At 35.3% G+C, this 23,663-nt stretch overlaps 1 protein-coding gene across 2 annotated transcripts; it reads right to left on the bottom strand.

Moving 5' to 3' along the window:
* Nucleotides 1-12,018: 12,018 nt before the first annotated feature.
* LOC144700741 (GDSL esterase/lipase At5g62930-like) lies at nt 12,019-16,544 on the bottom strand. Of its 2 annotated transcripts, none has more exons than XM_078572233.1 (6): nt 16,334-16,543; nt 14,536-14,613; nt 14,031-14,171; nt 13,683-13,759; nt 13,442-13,606; nt 12,019-12,460 (listed from the first exon to the last, which is right to left on the bottom strand). In XM_078572233.1, the coding sequence occupies exons 1-6, from the start codon at nt 16,454-16,456 to the stop codon at nt 12,109-12,111; spliced, it is 936 nt and encodes a 311-aa protein (XP_078428359.1). In that variant the 5' UTR covers nt 16,457-16,543; the 3' UTR covers nt 12,019-12,108. The 2 variants fall into 2 exon arrangements, with proteins under 2 accessions (XP_078428359.1, XP_078428360.1); XM_078572234.1 differs by lacking the exon at nt 12,019-12,460 and adding an exon at nt 12,867-13,203 and having other exon boundaries at nt 16,334-16,544.
* Nucleotides 16,545-23,663: the final 7,119 nt, after the last annotated feature.

The following is a 23,663-nucleotide window of genomic DNA, read 5'->3' as shown; positions in this document are numbered from 1 at the left end:
TCTTCACTACATTCTTCTTCTTCGTTTTTCTTCTATTCCTTCTTCTACAATTTTATATTCCACGTTGTTTTTGTCCTTTTTTCCTCCCCCTCAATTTTTCTCACCTTCTTCATCTTTAATATCCTCCTCTATTCCTTTATCCTTTCCTCTTACTCTTTCTTCTTCATCTTGTTCTGTTTTCCTTTCTTTTCCTTCTTCTGTACCTTAATTTTCTACGTTTTGTCCCCCCTTCTTTTATCTCCCTCGATTTTTCTCTCCTTCTTCTTCTTTAATCTCCTCCTCTACCGCTTTCTTCCTTTCTCCTCCACATTTTTCTTCTTCTTTTTTCTCTTTTCCTTCTTCTACAATTTCATATTCCACGTTCTTTTTGTCCTTTTTTTTTGCCACCTTGATTTTTCTCACCTCTTCATCTTTCATTTCCTCCTCTGCCCCTTTATCTTTTCCTCTTACTCTATCCCTTCTTCTTAATCTTCTTCTGTTTTACTATTCTTTCCTTGTTCTGTACTTTAATCTTCTATGTTTTTTTCCCCTCTTCTTTTATCTCCCTTGATTTTTCTATCCTTCTCCTTCTTTAATCTCCTCCTAACCGCTTTCTTCCTTTCTACTCCACATTCTTCTTCTTCTTTTTTCTCTTTTCCTTCTTCTACAATTTCATATTCCACGTTATTTTTGTCCTTTGTTTTTTTCTCCCCCTCGATTTTTCACCTTCTTTATCTTTCATCTCCTCCTTTACCCCTTTATCTTTTCCTCATAGTCTCTCCCTTCTTCTTAATCTTCTTCGGTTTTTCTCTCTTTTCCTTCTTTTTTGTTTTAATTTACTTCGTTTTTTTCCCCTCTTCTTTTTTCTCCCTCGGATTTTCTCTCCATCGTCTTCTTTAATCTCCTCCTCTACGTCTTTCTTCCTTTCTTCTCCACATTCTTCTTCTTCTTTTTTCTCTTTTCGTTCTTCTACAATTTCATATTCCAGGTTCTTTTCGTCCTTTTTTTTTCACCCCCTCGATTTTTCTCACCTTCTTCATCTTTAATCTCCTCCTCTACCCCTTTATCTTTTTCTCTTACTCTATCCCTTCTTCTTCATCTTGTTCGGTTTTTCTCTCTTTTCCATCTTCTGTACTTTAATTTTCTACATTTTTTCCCCTTTTCTTTTCTCTCCCTCGATTTTTCTCTCCTTCTTCTTCTTTAATCTCCTCCTCTACCGCTTTCTTCGTTTCTTCTCCACATTCTTCTTCTTCTTTTTTCTCTTTTCCTTCTTCTAAATATTCATATTCCACGTTCTTTTTGTCCTTTCTATTTTGCCCCTCGATTTTTCTCACCTTCTTCATCATTAATGTCCTCCTCTACCCCTTTATCTTTTCTCTTACTCTATCCCTTCTTCTTCATCTTCTTCCGTTTTTCTCTCTTTTCCTTTTTCAGTACATTAATTTTCTACGTTTTTTTCCCTTCATCTTTTCTCTCCCTCGATTTTTGTCTCCTTCTTCTTCTTTAATCTCCTCCTCTACCGCTTTCTTTCTTTCTTCTCCACATTCTTCTTCTTCTTTTTTCTCTTTTCCTTCTTCTACAATTTCATATTCCACGTTCTTTTTGTCCTTTTTTTTTCACCCCCTCGATTTTTCTCACATTCTTCATCATTAATCTCCTCCTCTAGCCCTTTATCTTTTCCTCTTACTCTATCCCTTCTTCTTCATCTTCTTCGGTTTTTCTCTCTTTTCCTTCTTCTGTACTTTAATTTTCTACATTTCTTTCCCCTTTTCTTTTCTCTCCCTCGATTTTTCTCTCCTTCTTCTTCTTTACTCTCCTTCTCTACCGCTTTCTTTCTTTCTTCGCCACATTCTTCTTCTTCTTTTTTCTCTTCTCCTTCTTCTACAATTTCATATTCCACGTTCTTTTGGTCATTTTTTTTCTCTCCCTCGATTTTTCTCACATTCTTTATCTTTAATCTCCTCCTTTACCCCTTTATCTTTTCCTCTTACTCTATCCCTTCTTCTTCATCTTCTTCGGTTTTTCTCTCTTTTCCTTCTTCTGTACTTTAATTTTCTACGTTTTTTTTCCCTCTTCTTTTATCTGCCTCTATTTTTCTCCCATTCTTCTTCTTTAATATCCTCCTCTACCGCTTTCTTCCTTTCTTCTCCACATTCTTCTTCTTCGTTTTTCTCTTTTCCTTCTTCTAGAATTTTATATTCCATGTTCTTTTTGTCTTTTTTTTCTCCTCCTTAATTTTCTCACCTTCTTCATCTTTAATCTCGTCCTGTATTTCTTAATGTTTGCCTCTTACTCTTTCTTCTTCATCTTGTTCTGTTTTTCTCTCTTTTCCTTCTTTTGTACCTTAGTTTTCTATGTTTTGTCCCCCCTTCTTTTATCTCCCTCGATTTTTCTCTCCTTGTTCTTCTTTAATCTCCTCCTCTAGCCCTTTATCTTTTCCTCTTACTCTATCCCTTCTTCTTCATCTTCTTCGGTTTCATTCCTCTTTTTTGCTATGTTCTCTCCCCGCTCTTTAATTATATTATTCTGCTTTCTTCTTCTCACCTCATTCTTATGCTCTGTGACTCAATAATTCTTGCTTGAATATCTGTCGTTCTTCCTTTACTTGTGTATTCCATTCTCCGTTTTTCACTATCTATTAAATTGTTGTATTCATTGCACCCGTTACGTAATTCATTGCTTATATCACAGGTTGGCATCATGTGATGACGTTGTGTTGACTTTTTGCTTACCAAAATATGCCATCAGAAACATGAACCCACTCGGAGGCAATGATCCAGCCCAAGAAAGATCTGGGTCAGGAGCTGTAGGCCCCGAATGTATGGAGGTGGGAACTTCTCGAGCCGTAATGAGTCAGCCTCGTTTGAATCGTTCAGTCATCATTGACTACTTCGAACAGATGGAAGATGGATACTATACATGTTTACTGTGCCAGGAGTTGAACCCGCACAATAAGAGGAAACCCATAAAGAGTCAAGCCGACAAAAGCACAAACGTATTTTGGCGTCACTTCAAATCCTGCCATCCAGCTCATCACGTGGAACTGAAGGGCGAAGCCCTTGGAGACCCTGGTCAGACACGCATCACTAACAGAATGCAGAGCAAACAATAGGGAGAGCCTAGCTGACGGGGGCCGATTAGAGGGCACACTCCAGATGAGACGAAGAATTTCATTACACGATTTGTATGCCTGACAGATTCACCCTGGAGCATTGTTGACAATGTCACCTTCAAGGATATGTGGCGTTACGTGATGCTTATCGACTTGGATCCTCCAAATGCGAAGGTCATAAAGAGGTGGACCATCCGAATGCACGGCCAAATGAAACTTGGTGTGAGGAAGCTCTGGGGGAGTGTGGCCTGAGTGTCACTCACCGTAGATGCGTGGACTACGGAGAATGGGACTAGATTGCTAGGCATCACCGTCCACTGGGTGGACGACACATGGACGCATAGAGAGCGGATACTTGCCATCTGAGAAATTGTTGGCAAGCACGATGGGGAGAACATGGCGTCCATTGTTCTCCAAGCACTAGATGAGTTCTCGCTACGGACGAAGGTCATAACTCAGCGTCTATCTCATTTTATTAGTTGAACTTGTGCCTTTAAATGTGTAACGTAATTATGCAGGTCTATGCCGTTACTACTGACAATGCCTCGGCGAATAAGAGGATGTTGGCATTCATGGCGAGAAAGTTGAAGAGCGTAAACCTGACATTTACCGCCAGGAGGCACATCCCATGTGGGGCACAGATTCTGAATATTGTCGTGCAAACGGCGTTAAAAAGCTTAGGTATTCCTTCGGCCCAAGGTGTGGAACCCGAAGAAGGCGACGTGACGAGGACAATAGAGCACTACGATAGCAACCACGACAATGATCTCGGTGATGTATACTCAGTGTCTGATGACAATGAGGGACCACGCAAGCTGCTATGTTTGGGTGATGCAATTGCAAAGGTACGCACCCCAGTGCGAAGTATTCGGAGCTCTACGCAACGGAGAGATCTCTATACACAGGCCTGTGAAGACGACCCCGAAGTCGGGGACTCCAACATGATCGTCTTAGACTGTCCAACCCGATGGAACAGCACGTACACTATGTTGGCGGCCGCCGTGAAGAAGCGTGATGTACTTGACAAAGTCTCGACGGCTTTTGGCCAGAAGGTAACGTCGTTGAAGTTGTCGAAGGATGAGTGGGAGTTGGTAAAAGAGTTCTGCCGCATCCTTGGCCGTTTCGCCGTATCAACTAATCATGTTTGCAAGACAGTGACGCCGGCGATCTGCAATGTCCTATATCTCATAGACGGCCTCAAGGTTCACATGGAGGAAGTGGTCCAGCAAATTGAAGATGGGACATTCTTCACATTCGTTTGACGCTTGCACGAAGGAGATCGTTCGAACATGGCACATGCGTGTAGAGCGATGCATTGCAAGCTTGCACAGTATGCTGAGATACTATTGGCGAATGAGGCGATCACGGCCGCGGCATTGATGGATCCAATCCACAAAGGGGCAATGCTCCGCCCGGGCGTCCGAGACGCGACCATCGCATACGTACGGTCATTGTTACCTGGTGACTGGTTGAGCCATGGACTGAGAGGGGCCGCTGACGAGGGGCATCCATGAGGTGAAGAGTTGGACGAGTGGCTTAGCAGCACTATGCGGCACGTGCAACCGGCACCGGTGACAACGAGGTCGGCATGGGACGAGTTCAACCAGTTCCTTGCAGAGATTGTGCCAAATGAGGGTGTGTTCACTCCATTATCTTGGTGGGCCACGACGGGGTCGAAGCGTTTCCCCTTGCTTGCGGCCGTTGCGAGGGACCTATTATCCATATGTGCGACGAGCGCCCCTGCCGAGCGCATGTTCTCGGTTGGCAATGCTATTGTCACGTACAAGCGATCGCGTCTGTTGCCAATAAGCATCGAGACACTAGTCATTGTGAAGTGTTGGCTCCGTGCAGACAACAAACGGTGGTACAATGACGTTGAGCTAGATGACGATGCTGACGACGGAGAAGATGGTGTGGTCACATGTGCTCGAGGTACACATCACATAACTCAACTAGATGTTCTTATTTCTACGTAATTATCGTTACTGATCTCTTATCGTCTGCAAAGCAAGTGATGATCAAGTGAGCACAAATCTCTGACAGAGCCGTTGGGACTACATTTTTTTGACAGAGCCACAGTCATAGCGTACATATGAATTTTGCTACAAATGTCAAATTAACGACGTGTACGGATTCCTTTGAATTTATTTAAATTTTGATACATTTTCCAAAAACTCCATTGAATATCCCTAAATTGCTACACCGATTCAAATGAATCCATAATATTAAACTCTATATCAATTGAAATAGACACTTTCAGTTCTTATTATAAATTTATATCCGGCATTACTATATTCCTCTAACTATCCAATAAAAAAATCAAAAATGTATCAATCAAAAAAATTAATCCCTGTAATTAAATTTACTGCCAAGAAGTATACTTACTCGTCTATTAAATTTACTAACTATATTACACAATTTTATTCTCTTAAAATAACAGTATAGTAACTTCTTCATAACATTAGTTGTTAGTTCAAAATAACACTTCTGCGACTATCTGGCTATGGTATTACATATTTTCTGCAGTTTTATTCACATAAAAATATATTGAACTAATTTCACTAAAACATTAGTTGTCACTTGTCAGGCATTAGTTGTTATGTAAGATTAAATTTATTGTTATTTACATTTACTATATTACGCAACTTTATTTCCTTAAAATGAAAATATATTAATTACCTAATAACATTAGTTGTTAGGTCATATTAAATTTATCATTCCATTTCTTAACTATATAACGCAATTTATTTTTCTTAAAATAACAATATATTAATTTCTTAATAACATTAATTGTTATGTAAGATTAAATGTATTGTTATTTATATTTACTATATTAGCAACTTTATTTCCTTAAAATGACAATATGTTAATTATCGAATAACATTAGTTGTTTGGTCATATTAAATTTATTATTCCGTTTATTAACTACATAACGCAATTTAGTTTTCTTAAAATAACAATATATTAATTTCTTAATAACATTAGTTGTTATGTAAGATTAAATTTATTGTTATTGTTATTTACTATATTAGCAACTTTATTTCCTTAAAATGACAATATGTTAATTATCGAATAACATTAGTTGTTTGGTCATATTAAATTTATTATTCTGTTTATTAACTACATAACGCAATTTAGTTTTTTTAAAACAACAATATATTAATTTCTTAATAATATTAGTTGTTATGTAAGATTAAATTTATTGTTATTTATATTTACTATATTAGCAACTTTATTTCCTTAAAATGACAATATATTAATTACCTAATAACATTAGTTGTTAGGTCATATTAGAATTATTATTCCATTTATTAACTATATAACGCAATTTTGTTCTCTTAAAATAACAATTTATTAATTTCTTAATAACATTAGTTGTTATGTAAGATTAAATTTATTGTTATTTATATTTACTATATTAGCAACTTTATTTCCTTAAAATGACAATATATTAATTACCTAATAACATTAGTTGTTAGGTCATATTAGAATTATTATTCCATTTATTAACTATATAACGCAATTTTGTTCTCTTAAAATAACAATTTATTAATTTCTTAATAACATTAGTTGTTATGTAAGATTAAATTTATTGTTATTTATATTTACTATATTAGCAACTTTATTTCCTTAAAATGGCAATATATTAATTACCTAATAACATTAGTTGTTAGGTCATATTAGAATTATTATTCCATTTATTAACTATATAACGCAATTTTGTTCTCTTAAAATAACAATTTATTAATTTCTTAATAACATTAGTTGTTATGTAAGATTAAATTTATTGTTATTTATATTTACTATATTAGCAACTTTATTTCCTTAAAATGACAATATATTAATTACCTAATAACATTAGTTGTTAGGTCATATTAGAATTATTATTCCATTTATTAACTATATAACGCAATTTTGTTCTCTTAAAATAACAATTTATTAATTTCTTAATAACATTAGTTGTTATGTAAGATTAAATTTATTGTTATTTTTATTTACTATATTAGCAACTTTATTTCTTAAAATGACAATATATTAATTACCTAATAACATTAGTTGTTAGGTCATATTAAATTTATTATTCCATTTATTAACTATATAACGCAATTTAGTTTTCTTAAAATAACAATATATTAATTTCTTAATAACATTAGTTGTTAGGTCATATTAAATTTATTATTTCATTTATTAACTATATGACGCAATTTTATTTTCTCCAAATAACAATATACTAATTTCTCAATAACATTAGATGTTATGTAATATTAAATTTATTGTTATTTTTATTAACTATATTACGCAACTCTACCCTGGTTATCGTGATATTTTAAAATTACATGAGGTATTATCTGTGGGCGGCAAGCTGACGAAGATGAGAACTAACTGGAAGATGGCTGGGGAGAATATAAAGTCTCAAGGAAATTAGAATTTTCCCATATGGGATTGCAGACGACTGAAAAAAAATTGCCGGATATCAGTTTTCGATATCCGGGTATCAAAAACCAATATCCGGATATCGAAAACCGATATCCGACGTCCGATATCTGCCTCGTCCCTCCCCCTCCGATATCCGGTACCGATATCCGTCTAACCACTGATCGACGGATATCGCCCGATATCCAACATCCAATATCCGGAACCGTCCCATTTTTTTCCGGATATCAGATATTGGTTGTCCGATACCGGATATCGGACGGATATTGGGACGGCGAACACTAACAGTGATGTACTCCATTCTCATTGTCAAGTTTTAATTCAACCTACTTCAAAAATTTCCAATAGGTCACTTCCATATTATAAAAGCAAACTTCAAATGTAGACTTTCTATCATTTGAAAATTATTCAAAACTATATTTTATAAGCCCTTATGTTTCAACCCATCTTCTCCATGAACTCAAACATTTTCTTTAGTCTTCTCAAGACATCTAGAACACATCTCATATTGTTTTTGTGTTCATAACTATTAGAGCTTAGGCCACTTTAGGCCTTGCACATAGAATGATGTGCATGATTAATCTTATTATCTTGGCACAATGAATCTCTGTGAGTTCCTCATCCCAAAATTTCTTTTGGTGATGATATCTATGTTTGTGGATTTGGAGAGTAGTGATAACCTTAATTGACCTATCTCTATAGATTGGTATTCTCAATATGTAGGTTACTTATCCAAAATTGCTTCATGGAGAAGATATTTGACAGTCATTCTTTTATCGAGTATAAAATTCCTACATCATTCTCAATGAGTAAAATGTACACTACATAAAAGAATATGATAATTATGATTGTATCCGTGCTTCCACTGATTGTCATGTATACTCGCATGGCTCATTCTTCATTCTCAATGAAGACATGAGAATTGATCACTCTATCAAAACTCATATTCTAACTTAAGAATGCACGCTTCAATCCATAATTGGACTCTGGCAGGTTACACACTTAGATGTATAATTATAGGTTGTATCAAATACACCTTCATCCATTTCTTGATTCCATAATGATAGTGTGCTTCTATGGCGAGAACGATTCCGGTGGACTATATCATGGCAGCTAGTGTGAACCCTTCCTCCATGAACTTTTCCTTTGATAAATTTCAATTTATCCATCAACACCTAATCTTTATCAAAATATTCACTCATAATGGGTACCATACCCTTTAGATTTTTGACCAAGTTAAAACTTGGTTGAGATGTGTGGACCAAATTCCAGAATTCATATGTTCTCGATCATTCCAACAGGTAGAATAGCCTCTTCATATGCTAGAGATCACCATCTCTTAAATAGAGTATTTTGACATTAACTCAAAATCACGATGTCCAATATCATGATAGAGTTATCTAGTCCCTTCTACCAAACATATGAACTTCTTCGGTATACTTTTGAACAAGTTTAGGACTAACTCCGCATCCAATGAAGTTATGATATTTATGGATCTGGAATTCTTTTCGAAACTACTTTTTCTCCCACTATCTTCTCATAGAAGATATGTGTCTTTCAACAAGACAATTCTTAGCCAACAAATACTTTTGCTCCTTGGGATGGTAAAAGTAGTATCCAAAATTTTCGATTTGGATATCCATAAATTCCATATCTCATAGTCCTCAACTCCATCTTATCTGAGTCAAGACTCATCTTATGGGCTAGACTTCACATTTCATAAAGTTGGGCTTTGTTCTCTTTCCACAACTCTTATGGAATAGAATTCAAATATTAAATGGTCAACAAGTTCAGCATTCATGCAACTGCAATGAGTGCATGTACACATGGGTTCACTAGAAGCCTTAAGTTGCTCGTCATTGACTCCACTATGTCCAACACAGCGTGAATCTATCTATTTGATGAACCATTCATCTCATAAGTAAGTGGATGCGTAAGTTGAGATAGGTAACATTATCATGCATGAACTATACGAACTCCTTAAGTATTATTATCTTTGATCTGATTGAAAAGTTTTAATACTCTTTCAGGTATGTAAAATCATACATCTTTATATATCGACTTTAATAGGTCATTGGCATGTTCTCCACTTTGTAAGCTTAGAGGCATGGGTATTTTACCCATACGGAATGGTTAGCATCTAGCATATGATTCAAAATCAAATGCATTAACTATGCATCCCATGCATCTTAAGTTCTCTTCCTTTTCCCAATGCTATCTATGTATGCTCATAAAGATGAGCTTTCTTAACATAGTTCTTGCTCTTCTAGAATTATTCCCTAGAATTATTCCCTCCCTATCGATGACAAAGAAATCAACTTATTTCTCAAATAAATGGAACAACTATTGTTCTCAATAATTAGGGAGTATCCAAATCTGTTTATAACAGATGTGATGTTATTCTTCATGCTAGGAACATGATTATCTTCTAAAAATACCATATCTCCCGAGTGAAATTTGAGGTTCACTATCCATATAGTGATCATCGTAACCTTTACGATACTTCCTAGCCTCAAGTCATGTTTCCTTTTCCTCAACTTTCTGCAATGTTTTAAGCAATTAAAACATCCATATGTTTCAATTTTCTCTGAGCTATCTTAACGAGTCACTATGCATAGTTCCTCTTCTAGTGACCTTTCAGACAGTAGTGTAAATATTTGTTGCTGCTTATATCCTTGTGTGATAGAGACACCTTAACATGATTTGTTCCTTTTTCCTTTTCAAGGACATTGAACACCTTCCCAATGGTCATACCAAATAAGGTGTCTCGAGATGTTACCTTCCAAAAGGTTCACCTTTGACATTCTTAAGCAAGTTAAGTTCAAGTCAGGAAGGAATTGAATGATGAGATCAGTAATAAATTGAACGGAGAACCATTCTCCGTGTAGATATCATTTTCTTGTCATTTCAATCATCTTCAGCATATATTCATATGCAGAAGATCCCTCGACCATGTGAGCCTTGAATAGACTCTTGGATCGCACATCCATAAGTCCTACTCTACAATTGAAATAACTATCATATAGTGTTACGTGGTCTTTGGTCCGTTGTCTTCATGCTACCTCAAAAGCTAGCAACTCATTGACGGTGCGTTAACATTGAACCATGTCATAATGAACTCTTCACTTCTAACTTCTTACTTGTATCCCATTATCGACATCGGCATCGTTCGTATGAACATAAGCTAACCTTTTGTACTTGAAGACTTTCATCTAGTTCTTGAGCACATCATAAGTTATCGACTTGTCAATGAATTACTCTTTTCACGACTCAATAAATTACTCTTTTCTCTTGGAAAATTTACATAATTTTTAACCAACCATTACAGGTCAGAAAATTCAACAGTGGCATATTCTTCATCACAAGGATGCTACACAAACCCAATGACACTCTTTACATAATATTGTAAACATAAAAACCATCTTGTTGTATTTTTTAACATCGTGGTGCGAACGACACTAGCATCATCACAAGATCCTTTAAATGTTCTTGAATTTGTGATCAAATGAGTGAATTTTTTTCTCAGTATTGATGCAACATTGATATGTGCTTGATGTGAAACAAAACAGAAGAGATATCTTCAAGGAGGACTTTGTGAGAAGTGGTAAACTAAGGTTAGGATTTGGTGATTAATAAGTATGTATTAGAGAAAAATTGATAAGTTCTCCTGATTTTGCTGTCAAGTGTGTCAGGAATACATGTTATTGCAACATATTTAAATCTAAAAACATTTTTCTTCTCACTTTTATATTAGATCTATGTCTTGCTATATTAATATCATTTTCATATTATCTACCTTTTATCTTCTTGATATCTTCCACATTTACCTTCAACGGATCTCCCCACTATATTCTTATTATATTTTTCCTCTCAGCTTCTTATCTTCCATCTACATTTGCCTTATGCCTTCCCATCTTCACATTATATTCCTCTCATCACCTTCAACTCTTCTCCATTTATTCTTTCTATCTAATTAGCATACTCTTACTGTCAACCTATGACTACCTAAATATTAGTATCTTCTTACTCTCATATCATTCTTCTTTTCTTACTCACTCAGCTTTATCTTATACGTAACATATAATTTTTTGCTCGTATTTCTAGAAGTAATCGATGTTCATCATTTCTACCTCTTTTCATTTTGTACTTATTTCCCTCATTTCCCTCCAATCTCGTAGGAGGCTTTCTCTGGTGTATTATCCTCCAAATCTATCCATCATATTTTCTCTGTATCTACTGAATATCTACATAATTTACTTATCTCATTCCATTATCTTCATCTTATTATGTAACTATTTTCTTAATCTCTCCTAATCTCTTGATCCTATCTTACTATTGTCTATTAGTATATTATTTATCGTCTGCTACTGTAAAATAACTATCTTCTTTTTATCGTACTCTCTTATTTCTAAATTGCTATTATTCTTTCATTATCCTCTTTTCTGCTTCTACAAATAAATCCTGAAATAAACATATTTTCAATACCCAAACCCTGAGGAGACGATCATAGCATTGCTATAAACCTGAGTTAAAGTGTTGAGATTAAAATACAATGACATGATTACACACATAATTTAGGTTCATCATATGTGGGCGATTGAGAGTTGACTGCTGCTTATGCCCTTCAACTCGTCATGAACCTTGCGATGGACATACTGAAGATGTCTCCAAAACACATTTGTGCTGCCGTCTCTGTTCCTTTTATATGCGTTCTTCGGGGAAGTGGGGTTGAGCTTGCGACAGAGCTCGCAAGCGTATTTGTCTGGCCCAATTCTGGTGAAGTATTCCATGATCTTTGCCTTTGGGGTTCGCCTCTTGCGTGAACTGCCACTTGGACTCTGTGGAATCTCTTGTACATCACGAGGTGATGATGCCCCCGGGTTTCGGCGAAAACAAATTGGTGTGTTTTCTACACCAGACACCATGTGTGTTTCTCTACAGTCAACAAAAAAAAAAGGATTTGATTAAGGAATGGAATGTAGGACCCTTTTCATTCTTTCTGATTTGTCTTCTCTTCTCCAATTTATATTTACTTGGGCAGAGGATTCTACCCTTCTATGCAGTAAGTATTTTTTTTAAATCTAAAAAATTAATCTGTTGTAAGGGTTATGACTCTTTACACAGAATGATGCAATATTCCTTCTTTTTCAAAGGTTCACTAAAAGAATGACTAAAAGATATGGCAGTAAAAACCATAAAAACCAAAAAAGAGATGAAAGCAAAATTATAATCGAGCCTAAAAATAGTTAGATCAAAAAATCTCAAAGATGAGGAAATAAAGATCCACAGAATGTTATTCGGTCAAGTACATTATTATCAAAGAACAAAGAGGCAACCGGCATAACTAAAATCAAATGATGGAATAAATCTATGATACAAAGTTAACAAAGTCTTGCCAAGTCACAACACAGGTATACCAGACACAGTTGAATGAAATCTTATTTAGAAAAACTGATGAGTGATAACCATGATAAGAAAACATAAACTTAACGCAACTATAAAACAGAAAGGTTCAAGGATCATCCTTGAAAGCTAGCTCCGGTTTGTCCCCACAGATGACTGAATGATGGGGGAAGTCATAAGACATACTGTCAGTGCTAAGTCCTGATTCTCTGAAAACTCTCATAACTTCCTTAAAAACAGCTCCATTTCCTTCCTCTGTGAGGTGAAGGCCGTCGCTGTCAAAGATTTGGAGAATGGAACCAATGGCAAACAAGTAATGTGAAAACCCCAAAAAATGGCATAAAATTTCGTATGAAATGATCTAAAGTCTGAAACCCTGAATCAAGTAAATTGGGTCGACCAAGAAGAATAAATTTTCTGGGTGGGCCCTATATCAGAAGACCCAGAACAGAGTGGGCTCAGTTGGTCTGTGAAGTATCTGGATTAATGCAAGTTATGAACGATCATACTAACCGTAGGAATTTTTCTTGCCATCCATCCGTTTTCTGCATCTGAGACCATAAATCTATGCATGGAACTCGCAAAGTGGACGCCAAACTGACACACTCTTTAGCATAAAGGCCTGTTATTTTGTTTGTTCTCTCTGGAAGTTCCATGACTTTTGCGCCATACTTCAACCTATGGCAAAAATATTGATCGGTAATTATAATTGAACCAAAAAAAGTTGCTAAATTAGCATTAGAATAAATCAAACCGGGCAAATTTCATCCTTCCGTCCTCGTCTACAGGAGGTGGAGAGATAAGTACAATCAGCATGGTTGGAGATAAATTCTGCGAGTAGAAAAACCTTAGTAAGCATAGTTATACCCACATGCAAGTTGTTTATTAATTTAGTAGAATCGTCCAATTGTTAATTTGTGCAGAAACTATCATTCCAACGACATAGAAAAGTCTGAATTTGGCCCTCTAACTTGGAAAATGGGAACCCTACAACAAATGATTTTATCTGAAGTAATATGAATTCAGGGATTCACTTAAAAGGGAAATCGCAGGAGAGTCGTACAGTTTTCCCAAATAGAGGATACGGGTGTTAAAGTTTAACCTTAAGATGCTGGACAATCAACTTGAGATTATCCTTGTACTCTTCAAGAGGCACATGCTGCCGTTCACTGTGTCTTTCCAGAAGAGCTGCATCATTAGCGCCAAAAAAAATTGTTGCAGCAACTGGGGGTTGCGCATCATCCTGTGAGCAGAAGATTTTCATAAAAATCGTTTCTTAGTCGAAATTTTTTTCCTGAGGTTAACATCCATTCAAAAACTACATCAATGGGACAAAAATTCATTCTAAATGGAGAACAAACAAAATTCCTACGGTTCTAGCATGTATCATTCTGAATCTGCTCAGCAAATTGAATAATTTCTAGCATTCCTGATGTGATTTCTGAAGAACTGTTAGTTTCTCTTCGATAAAATAAACCCACGCTGCGACAAGTAATGGCTGTTAGTTTCTCTAGACCTTGATCTTTCATCGTAGTATTTAATTTGAAAAAGTTTACCATGAAAAAAAAAATTGACAGCCTGATTATTCCAAAAACCAAAAAGCTTACAGGAGGAAAGATATTGCCAAGAAGGTACAAGGCCCATCTTGAGTTATATCCACCGTATCCCCTGATGATTATATCAGCCTGAAGAAACAGAAGGAAGATGAAGGTAAGGTTTCTAACGCTATTTCAAAGAGCATCTAAAATAACTACCCAAAAAATACAAATAGCAAAAATACATCAGCACAAAGGCAACTAACAATCTTTAGTCGCAGAAAATAACAGGGTTTCAGTCACAGAAACTTCAAGGTACGGAGAAAATAACAATCTTCCCCAAATCAAGCCCGCAACATCGCACAAAATACAAGAATATTTCATTAAAAAAAACAAAATACAAGAGTATACATCGCGCCCAGTTAATAACAAATAAAAAAAATCTTAAAACACTGAAGAAGCCAAAAAAAATCAAAGAACTTGGTTTTGACCCGGCGGGGAGGAATTGACCTTGGTGGAAAAGACCTAGGCAGGTACGTGTAACAACATTCATTCAAAGATCATCTAAAACTGCTTCTACAAAGATCAACAGTTCACAAAATCATAGAATACCCATCTCGCCCAGTCCATTACAAAACGAAAAAGAATCTAAAAACAATGAAGAAGCCAAAAAAAACAAAACAAAGAACTCGGGTCTGACCTTGCGGGAAGGGTTTGACCTAGACAGGAAAGTGTTACAACATTATTGCAAAAAGCATCTAAAAAAACCACCCCAAAAATACCCGTCCAGCAGAAATCAACCAGCAAGATTTGAGATCCACGCAGAAGAACTCGAAAACAGGATTTCAATCGCAGAAACTTCAAGATCCAGAGAAATAGAACGATCTTCAATAAACCCGCACAAAATCTCAGCATACCCATCTCGCCCAGTAAACAAAAAACCAAAAAAACCAAAAAACAACGAAGAAGCCAAAAAAAACAAATCAAAGAACTCGGCTTTGACCTTGCGGGAAGGGTTTGACGTTGGGTAAGAGGACCTAGACAAGAAAGTTTCATGACGTTATTGCAAAGAACATCTAAAAAAACATCTATACAGCCCAATAATTCGAAAACAGGAATACAGCCGCAGAAATCTCAAGATCCAGAGAAATAGAACAATCTTCAACAAACCAGCACAAAATTTCAGCATACCCTCTTCGCCCAGTAAACAAACAACCAAAAAAAACCCACAAACAAAGAAGAAGATCAAAAAAAAAATCAAAGAACTCGGGTTTGACCTCGCGGGAACGGTTTGACCTTGGGTAAGAGGACCTAGACAAGAAAGTTTCATGACATTATTACAAAGAGCATCTAAAAAAACTGCCCCAAACCACCTATACAGCACAAATCCATCAGCTCAAGAACGCAGCCGCAGAAACTTCAAGATCCAGAGAAATAAAACAATCTTCAACAAACCCGCACAAAATCTCAGCACACCCATTTCGCCCAGTAAACAAAAAACCAAAAAAACCCAAAAACAAAGAATAAGATCAAAAAACACAAATCAAAGAACTCGGGTTTGACCTTGCGGGAAGTGTTTGACCTTGGGTAAGAGGACCTAGAAATGAAACTGCTACAACGTTATCGCCAAGAGCATCTAAAAAAACCACCCCCAAACATCTATACAACCCAAGAATTCGAAAACAGGAATACAGCCGCAGAAATTTCAAGATCCAGAGAAACACAACAATCTTCAACAAACCCGCACAAAATCCCAGAATACTCATCTCGCCCAGCAAACAAACAACCAAAAACACCCTAAAAAACAACGAAGAAGATAAAAAAAAAAGAAGAAAATCAAAAGAAAACAAAGAAATTGGGCTCGTAGGACCTTGCGGGAGTAAGCATCGGCGAGAGAAGCGCCCCATCCGCCTGGCCTGAACGATTGCTCGGTGATGGAGTCTCCGAAGAGGACGATCCGAGACCGCCTGCCGCGCGTCTCCGGCGATCCCATCTCTCCGATCGCTCCACTCCGGCTTGCGCGAGCAGACCAGTCTAGGGCTCGCTCGATCGAGGACGGACGTGACGGGACGACTCTCCTCCCGTCTCAACTCTTTTGACGGTGACGGCTACGGGATGACGGATGGCCCACTCGGCTTATTCCTCTTTATTTTTTATCAACTTATTCAAAATAAAATATGCTATTTTGTTTATTTTTATTTGCGGGCCCCACCCATACATTTGAATTTTAAGATAAGTATGTTTGCGTTTAATCGGGTTCATATATTTAGATATATGGGTGGGGTCCTGGGTGGGGCCCACTCGTTTAATTAAACTTTTACGAGAAATATGTTTTATATTTCATTTTTAGTTCTGAAAATCTTCATTGTGTCACTTTGATGCCCCCTCAGGTGGGACCAAAAAACAAATAGATTTAAAATTTTCATTTTTTCAATGGGCCATCTGGGTGGGGCCCACACATATATTTAAATTTTATGAGAAATATGGTTTATATTTCATTTTTCAGTTCTCAAAGTCTTCAACGTGCCACTCTGAGCCCCCCCCCCAGTGGGGCCAACAAATAGATATAAAAATTACGATAAAAAATTTTATATATCTTTTTAATTGGGCCACCCGGATGGGGCCACCCATATATTTAAATTTTATGAGAAATATGGTTTATATTTCATTTTTCAGTTCTCAAAGTCTTCAACGTGCCACTCTGAGCCCCCCCCCTCCGTGGGGCCAACAAATAGATATAAAAATTATGATAAAAAATTTATATATCTTTTTAATTGGGCCACCCCGGATGGGGCCCACCCATATATTTAAATTTTATGAGAAATATGGTTTATATTTCATTTTTCAGTTCTCAAAGTCTTCAACGTGCAACTCTAAGCCCCCCCCCCTCCTGGGGCCAACAAATAGATATATAAATTATGATAAAAAAATTTATATATCTTTTTAATTGGGCCACCCGGATGGGCCCACACATATATTTAAATTTTAGGAGAAATATGGTTTATATTTCATTTTTCAGCTCTCAAAGTCTTCAACGTGCCACTCTAAGCCCCCCCCCTCCTGGGGCCAACAAATAGATATATAAATTATGATAAAAAATTTTATATATCTTTTTAATTGGACCACCCGGATGGGCCCACACATATATTTAAATTTCATGGGAAATATGGTTTATATTTCATTTTTCAGTTCTCAAAGTCTTCAACGTGCCACTTTGAGCCCCTCCGCCCCCGTGGAGCCAACAAATAGATATATAAATTATGATAAAAAATTTATATATCTTTTTAATTGGGCCACCCGGATGGGGCCCACACATATATTTAAATTTTATGAGAAATATGGTTTATATTTCATTTTTCAGTTCTAAAAATCTTCAACGCGCCACTTTAAGCCCCCAGGTGATTCTGTTTACGATAAATTTATTTTAATTTTACAATACATTTTGTTTATATTTCATTTTTATTTCTAAAAATCTTTAATGTGTCACCGACGGTCCAGAACATGGGACCCACAAATAATATTTAGGTAGTAAAAATATTCTCTATAAATAGAGAATTACATTTTGGATGGCCCACTAGGCCCATTAACTGCCTTTTCATTATTTAGTTTATTTAGTTGAATTGGTGGGTCACACACAAAGATTTCAATTTTACTTCAAATATGTTTTATATTTCATTTTTTATATCTAAATAAATCTTCAGCGTATCATTGTAGGCCAATATATTGAAAAAGCTACGACAATGTTGTTTATAATTCATTTTCAGTTCTAAAAATCATCAGTGTGTTACCGTGGGTCCAGCAAGTGGGGCCCAGAAATATATTTACATTCTAAAAATATTTAACAAACGTGGTGAATTAGAATGGCCCACTAGGCCCACTAAATTTATTGTCATTATTTTATACAGTTTCAACCAAGGTGGGCCCACAAATATATTATATAATTGTCAATAAATATGTTTGACTTTCTTTTTTAGACCTCGACATGTTGATGTGTCGCCATAAATATATTTAAAGTTTATAATCAGTACGCTTGAATTTCATTTTTAGTTATCAATTTTTCAGTGGACAATGATAAGACCTTGGCTACAGCTGCCTTATAAATATATTTAGGAGAAGAAACAATATGATATTTTAAAGTATAAAATAGGAATATACATGGTCAAAATGATTAGAACATGTGGCAACATTTCAAATTAAAATAAAAATAGGAATGCCATTTTAAGTTTACGTCATTGAAGTCTTATAAGGACATAAAGCATTGTGCTCAATCAACTTGTATCAAAGCAGATGTAGAGGACTACTTTGCAGTTTGTTTTTGTCTAAAATTAGAACATTATGCTTGTTATTTTTATCAACTTAGAAAAATTATTCAGAAAATTATTATACGGGAATACATCATGATATTTTAAAATAGAAATAAAAATAAAATTTAAACATGTAATGTTGTTTAAATTAGAATGTCATTCTTTGACTTATGTCATATTTGATCATGTTAGTGAAATTTTATTAAATGTGTTTGCTTGGTGAAAGCAGACATATATATCATTGTATTCCAAATTAAAAAGCAGACACAGATATCATTGTATTCCAAATTAGAAAGGCTGTGAGGAAAGATTGGGGAGATTATGTGTTTGGTTTCCCTTTTTAAAAAGCAAGATTTTTGGAAAGCAAATGAAGGAATAAAAAAGATAGGCATCCAAACTAGCAGGTCAAGATATGAATATCTAGGATAGGAAAAACATTTCAACTATTTCATAATAGTATTTTGTGCATTGGTTATCTGAACATTAATCACAGAATCCAATAGTTAGAAATAGGAAACATAAGATAATTCAATTAACATCAGAAAACTGGGTGGTACTGATGGTAATTGATTGGTGCCAGACTTCATTTCAGGACAAGCAGAATTGAATAATATGATATCCCATGAAGTGGTTATGTGGAACCAAACATAAAACCACCCAAAGATTTAAAGGGAGAAAAACAGATGGTGCCGAATGGGAGGCTTTCATGGTCGTTTCTCGCTCAGGACTTGAGGTTATTTTATAATTAACACAGTTCTTTGTGGAAGCACAATAATTTTATGATTAGGAGTTTAGGTAATAAATATACAATCCCAATAGCCATTTATTAATTAAACCAATTAATTGACTTCATCTAACAGACAGATATAATAATTATGAATCAATTTTACTCACTCTTTCGATCAAGGAATGGCCAACTTTTTATGAAATATTTCCACTACCTCGACCAATGATTTCAAAGCATCTTCTTATTAGAGTCTGTCTCCTCTTATACCAATGGTAAGCAGTCTCATATCAACCGATTGATCACCATAATAGACTTGTTTCTGCATCAGAGCTGAGACCATTTGAAATCAATTTATTATGGACTCATAGATCAGAGTCATAATAGAATTATACATCCACAACCCATCCCTTCATTTTATCTCAGGTCTAAGATCACTTAACCATCACATGAATCAACCTGATTAATAATTGCACATAAAACCACCCAGAGATTCATACAGATCAACAATGCAAAGTCTTTACTTAAATTGCATCCACTATCCTTTCGCGTGCCCACATGAAAATCTATGCAATCAACCATACTCATTGTATGAGTGGTTGTTCTATCTGGATTTTTTAATGTCATTGTTGAATACAGTATGAATATGAATATAAGGGTTAGATTATATGTTTAAAACTAAGTGACCACTATGCTATGAACTCAATATAATCCAGTAATTGTTGTGTATATTCGTTGGGGTTCATACATAAAAAACAGTGAACATAATTTGTCTTGATTAATTTAAATAAGAGAAAGTATGATTGACTTGTAAGCCATACTATTCCATTGGATATACATCCAAAAACTAATAATCTAGACACAATTATATAGAAAAAATTCATTGATATAGACATTCATGTATCAGTTTAGGTTCGTACATGCACATAATTTTTTGTATGTCTTTTTATTTAATACATTTTTTGTACGTCTTATGTTTGTGCATCGCCCAATTTCATTTGCTTTTGAATTGTCTTCTGCTAGTTGATAAGTCCGAATTTAGGGGTTTTATGTCATTGTTTTGATTCAGACTTAGCCAACAATATTTATGAAACTTTTCCACTTAAATACTCTATAATTAATATAGGGAAAGTAAGGGGTCGATCCATAGAGAGGCAGAAATTTAATTTCAGAATTTTTCTCAAGCTTGGGATGAAGAAAATGATTTTAAACGTAAAAAATACAATTTTGTGGGATTTTTCTAGATTTTTAGGTATTTTTCATAATTCCCTATGATTTAAGTTAAGCCAAAATACACGCAGGAACACAAAATCATATTTTTAAACTACTTTTTTTATTTTCTCTTAGAAAATTAATCAGAAATAAATATTTTTAGAATTTTCTGGATTTAATTTACATAAAAAACAACTATAAATATTAAAAATGAGAGATAGAGATTTTTTAAGAATTTTTTTAGGTTTTAAAATGACTTTAAATAGATTATATGAATTTTATAGATTTTTTATAATTTTTTTTCGGATTTTTTCAATGCAGAAAATAATTTTTCCGATTTTTTATATTTTTTAATAATTTTTAAATACTCAAAATATGGTATTTACCTACTCCGGCGGCCGCGGCCGCGGCGGCGGCGGCGGCGGCAGGCCAGATGGGCCGGCGGGCCTGGTGTGTCCCGTATAGGGCTGGCCTTACTGGGTCAGCTCACTAAGGTTAGCCCAATTTGGCTAAGTGAAGACTTAAGCCCTCTGCCTAAATTGGCTTAAGCCTTATTGGGCTTAACCCAATGGTCAGGAGTTAGCCGATTTGGCTGGGTCAGCTCACTAAGGTTAGCCCAATTTGGCTAAGTGAAGACTTAAGCCCTCGGCCTAAATTGGCTTAAGCCTTATTGGGCTTAACCCAATGGTCAGGAGTTAGCCGATTTGGCTAAGTCCTGCACAGGGCTACCCTGTGTCCTGCGGTCGTGTGCGCTGGCTGCGCGCAGACCAGTGGGCAGAGGGCTGTCCTTGCTGCACGGGCACCGCACGGTGGCCGCTAGAAGATAGAAATTTTGAGTTTTGAAATGATTAAAAATGATATTTTAATGCGATTTTTTTGGGGTTCGAATTAGGGCATGCTTAGGATCTAGAGAGATATAGGGAAATGTTTTGGAGGGAGAAAACAACATTTTTAGAGAGATAAAATGTCGAAATGAGAGGATAGAGAGAGAAAATGAAGAGATAGAGAGTGAAAATGTAGAGATGGTGTAGAAAAAGTTTGAGAGGGAATTTGAAGGCGTAGATGAAGGAGATTTTTTATGGAATTTTTAGGGGGTGAACTATGGATATAGATTAAGGTATAGAGAGAGAAATAACAGATTCTAGAGAGAGAAATAAATGAGGAGATAGAGAGAGAAAATGAAGAGAGAGTGTAGGAGTTTGAGATAGAATTTTGATGTGCAAATGAAGAAGATTTTTATGAAATTTCTAGGGGAGTAACTATGGATATAGATGAAGGTCTAGTGAGATAAAAACCTATTTTAGAGAGAGAAAGTGGGAAAGTGATGGATTTTAAGGGTAAATGGATGGGAAGTGATGGAGAAAGTAGAAATCTAAGATCCTAAAGCCTCAATGCAAGTTTACTGAGCCCTCAATGCTGCCTCTCAAGTATGGATCCTTATATTTTGCCAGGATCAGGAGTTTTTCAATGCAAACAGGAGACGCGATTAAGAGAAAACTTCAATAAACTTACATTAAGCAGGTTGAACAACCTGGATTCTGAAAAATGCCTTGTCCTGCTGGACGCACGTCTAAAATGAGAGAAAATGAGGGAGAAAAAGTCTATTTATACATAGTGAGAATTACTAAAATACCCCTTTGGGCATTATCGATTCTCTTTTCTTGCCATTGTGCCTCTTTTTCTCCATTGGTTGAGAGCTTTGCCTTGTAATTTCCAGTTTGTTTCTTTTTGTAATCTGTTTGCAGGCCCAATAGGTAGGTCAGGTCGTGGTCCAAGCCCCTCTGATCTCTCCTTTAAAAGCCCACAATACCATTTCATCATTTGCAGCCCATTTTGATAATCACTAAGCTCCCAAAAGTCCTCCAATTTTGCTCAGAATGATATCTTCTAATTCCTGTAAATTTCTACACATTTGGAACTATAAAATACTCATCAGAAATCAAACTGATTGACTTCATAGAATTCAATGAAGTTAGTGAAAAATAATCATAATGTGAAAAAGTTGGAATTTCTAGCTAATGCATAAATATTTGGTTAATTCAAATAATAACATGATAAATTATAAATTAATAATACTAAAAACATCTAAAATGTATACAAATATAGGTTCATTTATCATGTTATCACTAGTATCAATCACATGAGGTTCTAGTCTACACTCCGGCTGACCATTGTCATGAACCTTTATCATATGACTAGTGACCGTCCATAGTCCTCAAGCCCAAATTGTACTAGATGGAACATACATTTAGTAACATTATGAATTAGAATTTTAGACTTGGGATATGCAGAATTTTATTATAAATATGGATTTGGGAATAGGAGATTTATAATTAGGTCATTTGGATATTATTTCCTACTTTGGTATACCTCAACTTTTACCGCGTTGACCTGAGTGATGGGAGTATGAAACACAGATTAAAACGCCATTACACAATAGCATCATATATTGTATAATAAGCATATTGTAATATAATATATATATATATATTAATAATGGATAATACACCCAACTTTATCACCCAGACCAAATTATAGGTTACGTCAAGAACCATTTGCTTTTTTGGATTTCACTTAATTGGTAAAGAACCATTTAATCTAAACATGCCATTATTAAAAGAAAAAACTATTTGATTTTTGCATTTTACCTAGTGCTACATTTTGCTTGCTCAATACATACTGCTATTAAAAAAGAATGAATGAAATTTTTTTTGTTTATATTTCACTTACACAAGAACCTTTGATGAACCAAACCATATTGTTACTAATCACAAAACATGAACAAAATTTTGGTGTTTTATAATTCACTCAGACAATAAGTTTTGCTGAATCGAAATGGAAAATCTTGCTTAATCAAAAAATACTATTATTAATAATAACCAAAAATAAAGAAAAGTTACTTTTTTATATTTCACATAATCAAGATTTTTTTCTCGATGAGAAGGGAAATTTTCTTACTC

Source organism: Wolffia australiana, chromosome 3 (genome assembly GCF_029677425.1).
Source record: "Wolffia australiana isolate 7733 chromosome 3, ASM2967742v1".
Lineage (NCBI taxonomy): Eukaryota > Viridiplantae > Streptophyta > Magnoliopsida > Alismatales > Araceae > Wolffia > Wolffia australiana.
Note: the sequence above shows the minus strand (reverse complement) of the source record. Positions and strands in the feature narration are given on the sequence as shown.

What these genes read in the sequence shown, in the direction of transcription:
- LOC144700741 (XM_078572233.1), bottom strand. Translation starts at nt 16,456, where the DNA reads ATGGGATCGCCGGAGACGCGCGGCAGGCGGTCTCGGATCGTCCTCTTC. An exon ending in TTGGCAATATCTTTCCTCCT is followed by an intron (nt 14,172 to 14,535) that starts GTAAGCTTTTTG and finishes TTCTGCTCACAG; the next exon opens with GATGATGCGCAACCCCCAGT. An exon ending in TGATTGTCCAGCATCTTAAG is followed by an intron (nt 13,760 to 14,030) that starts GTTAAACTTTAA and finishes TTCTACTCGCAG; the next exon opens with AATTTATCTCCAACCATGCT.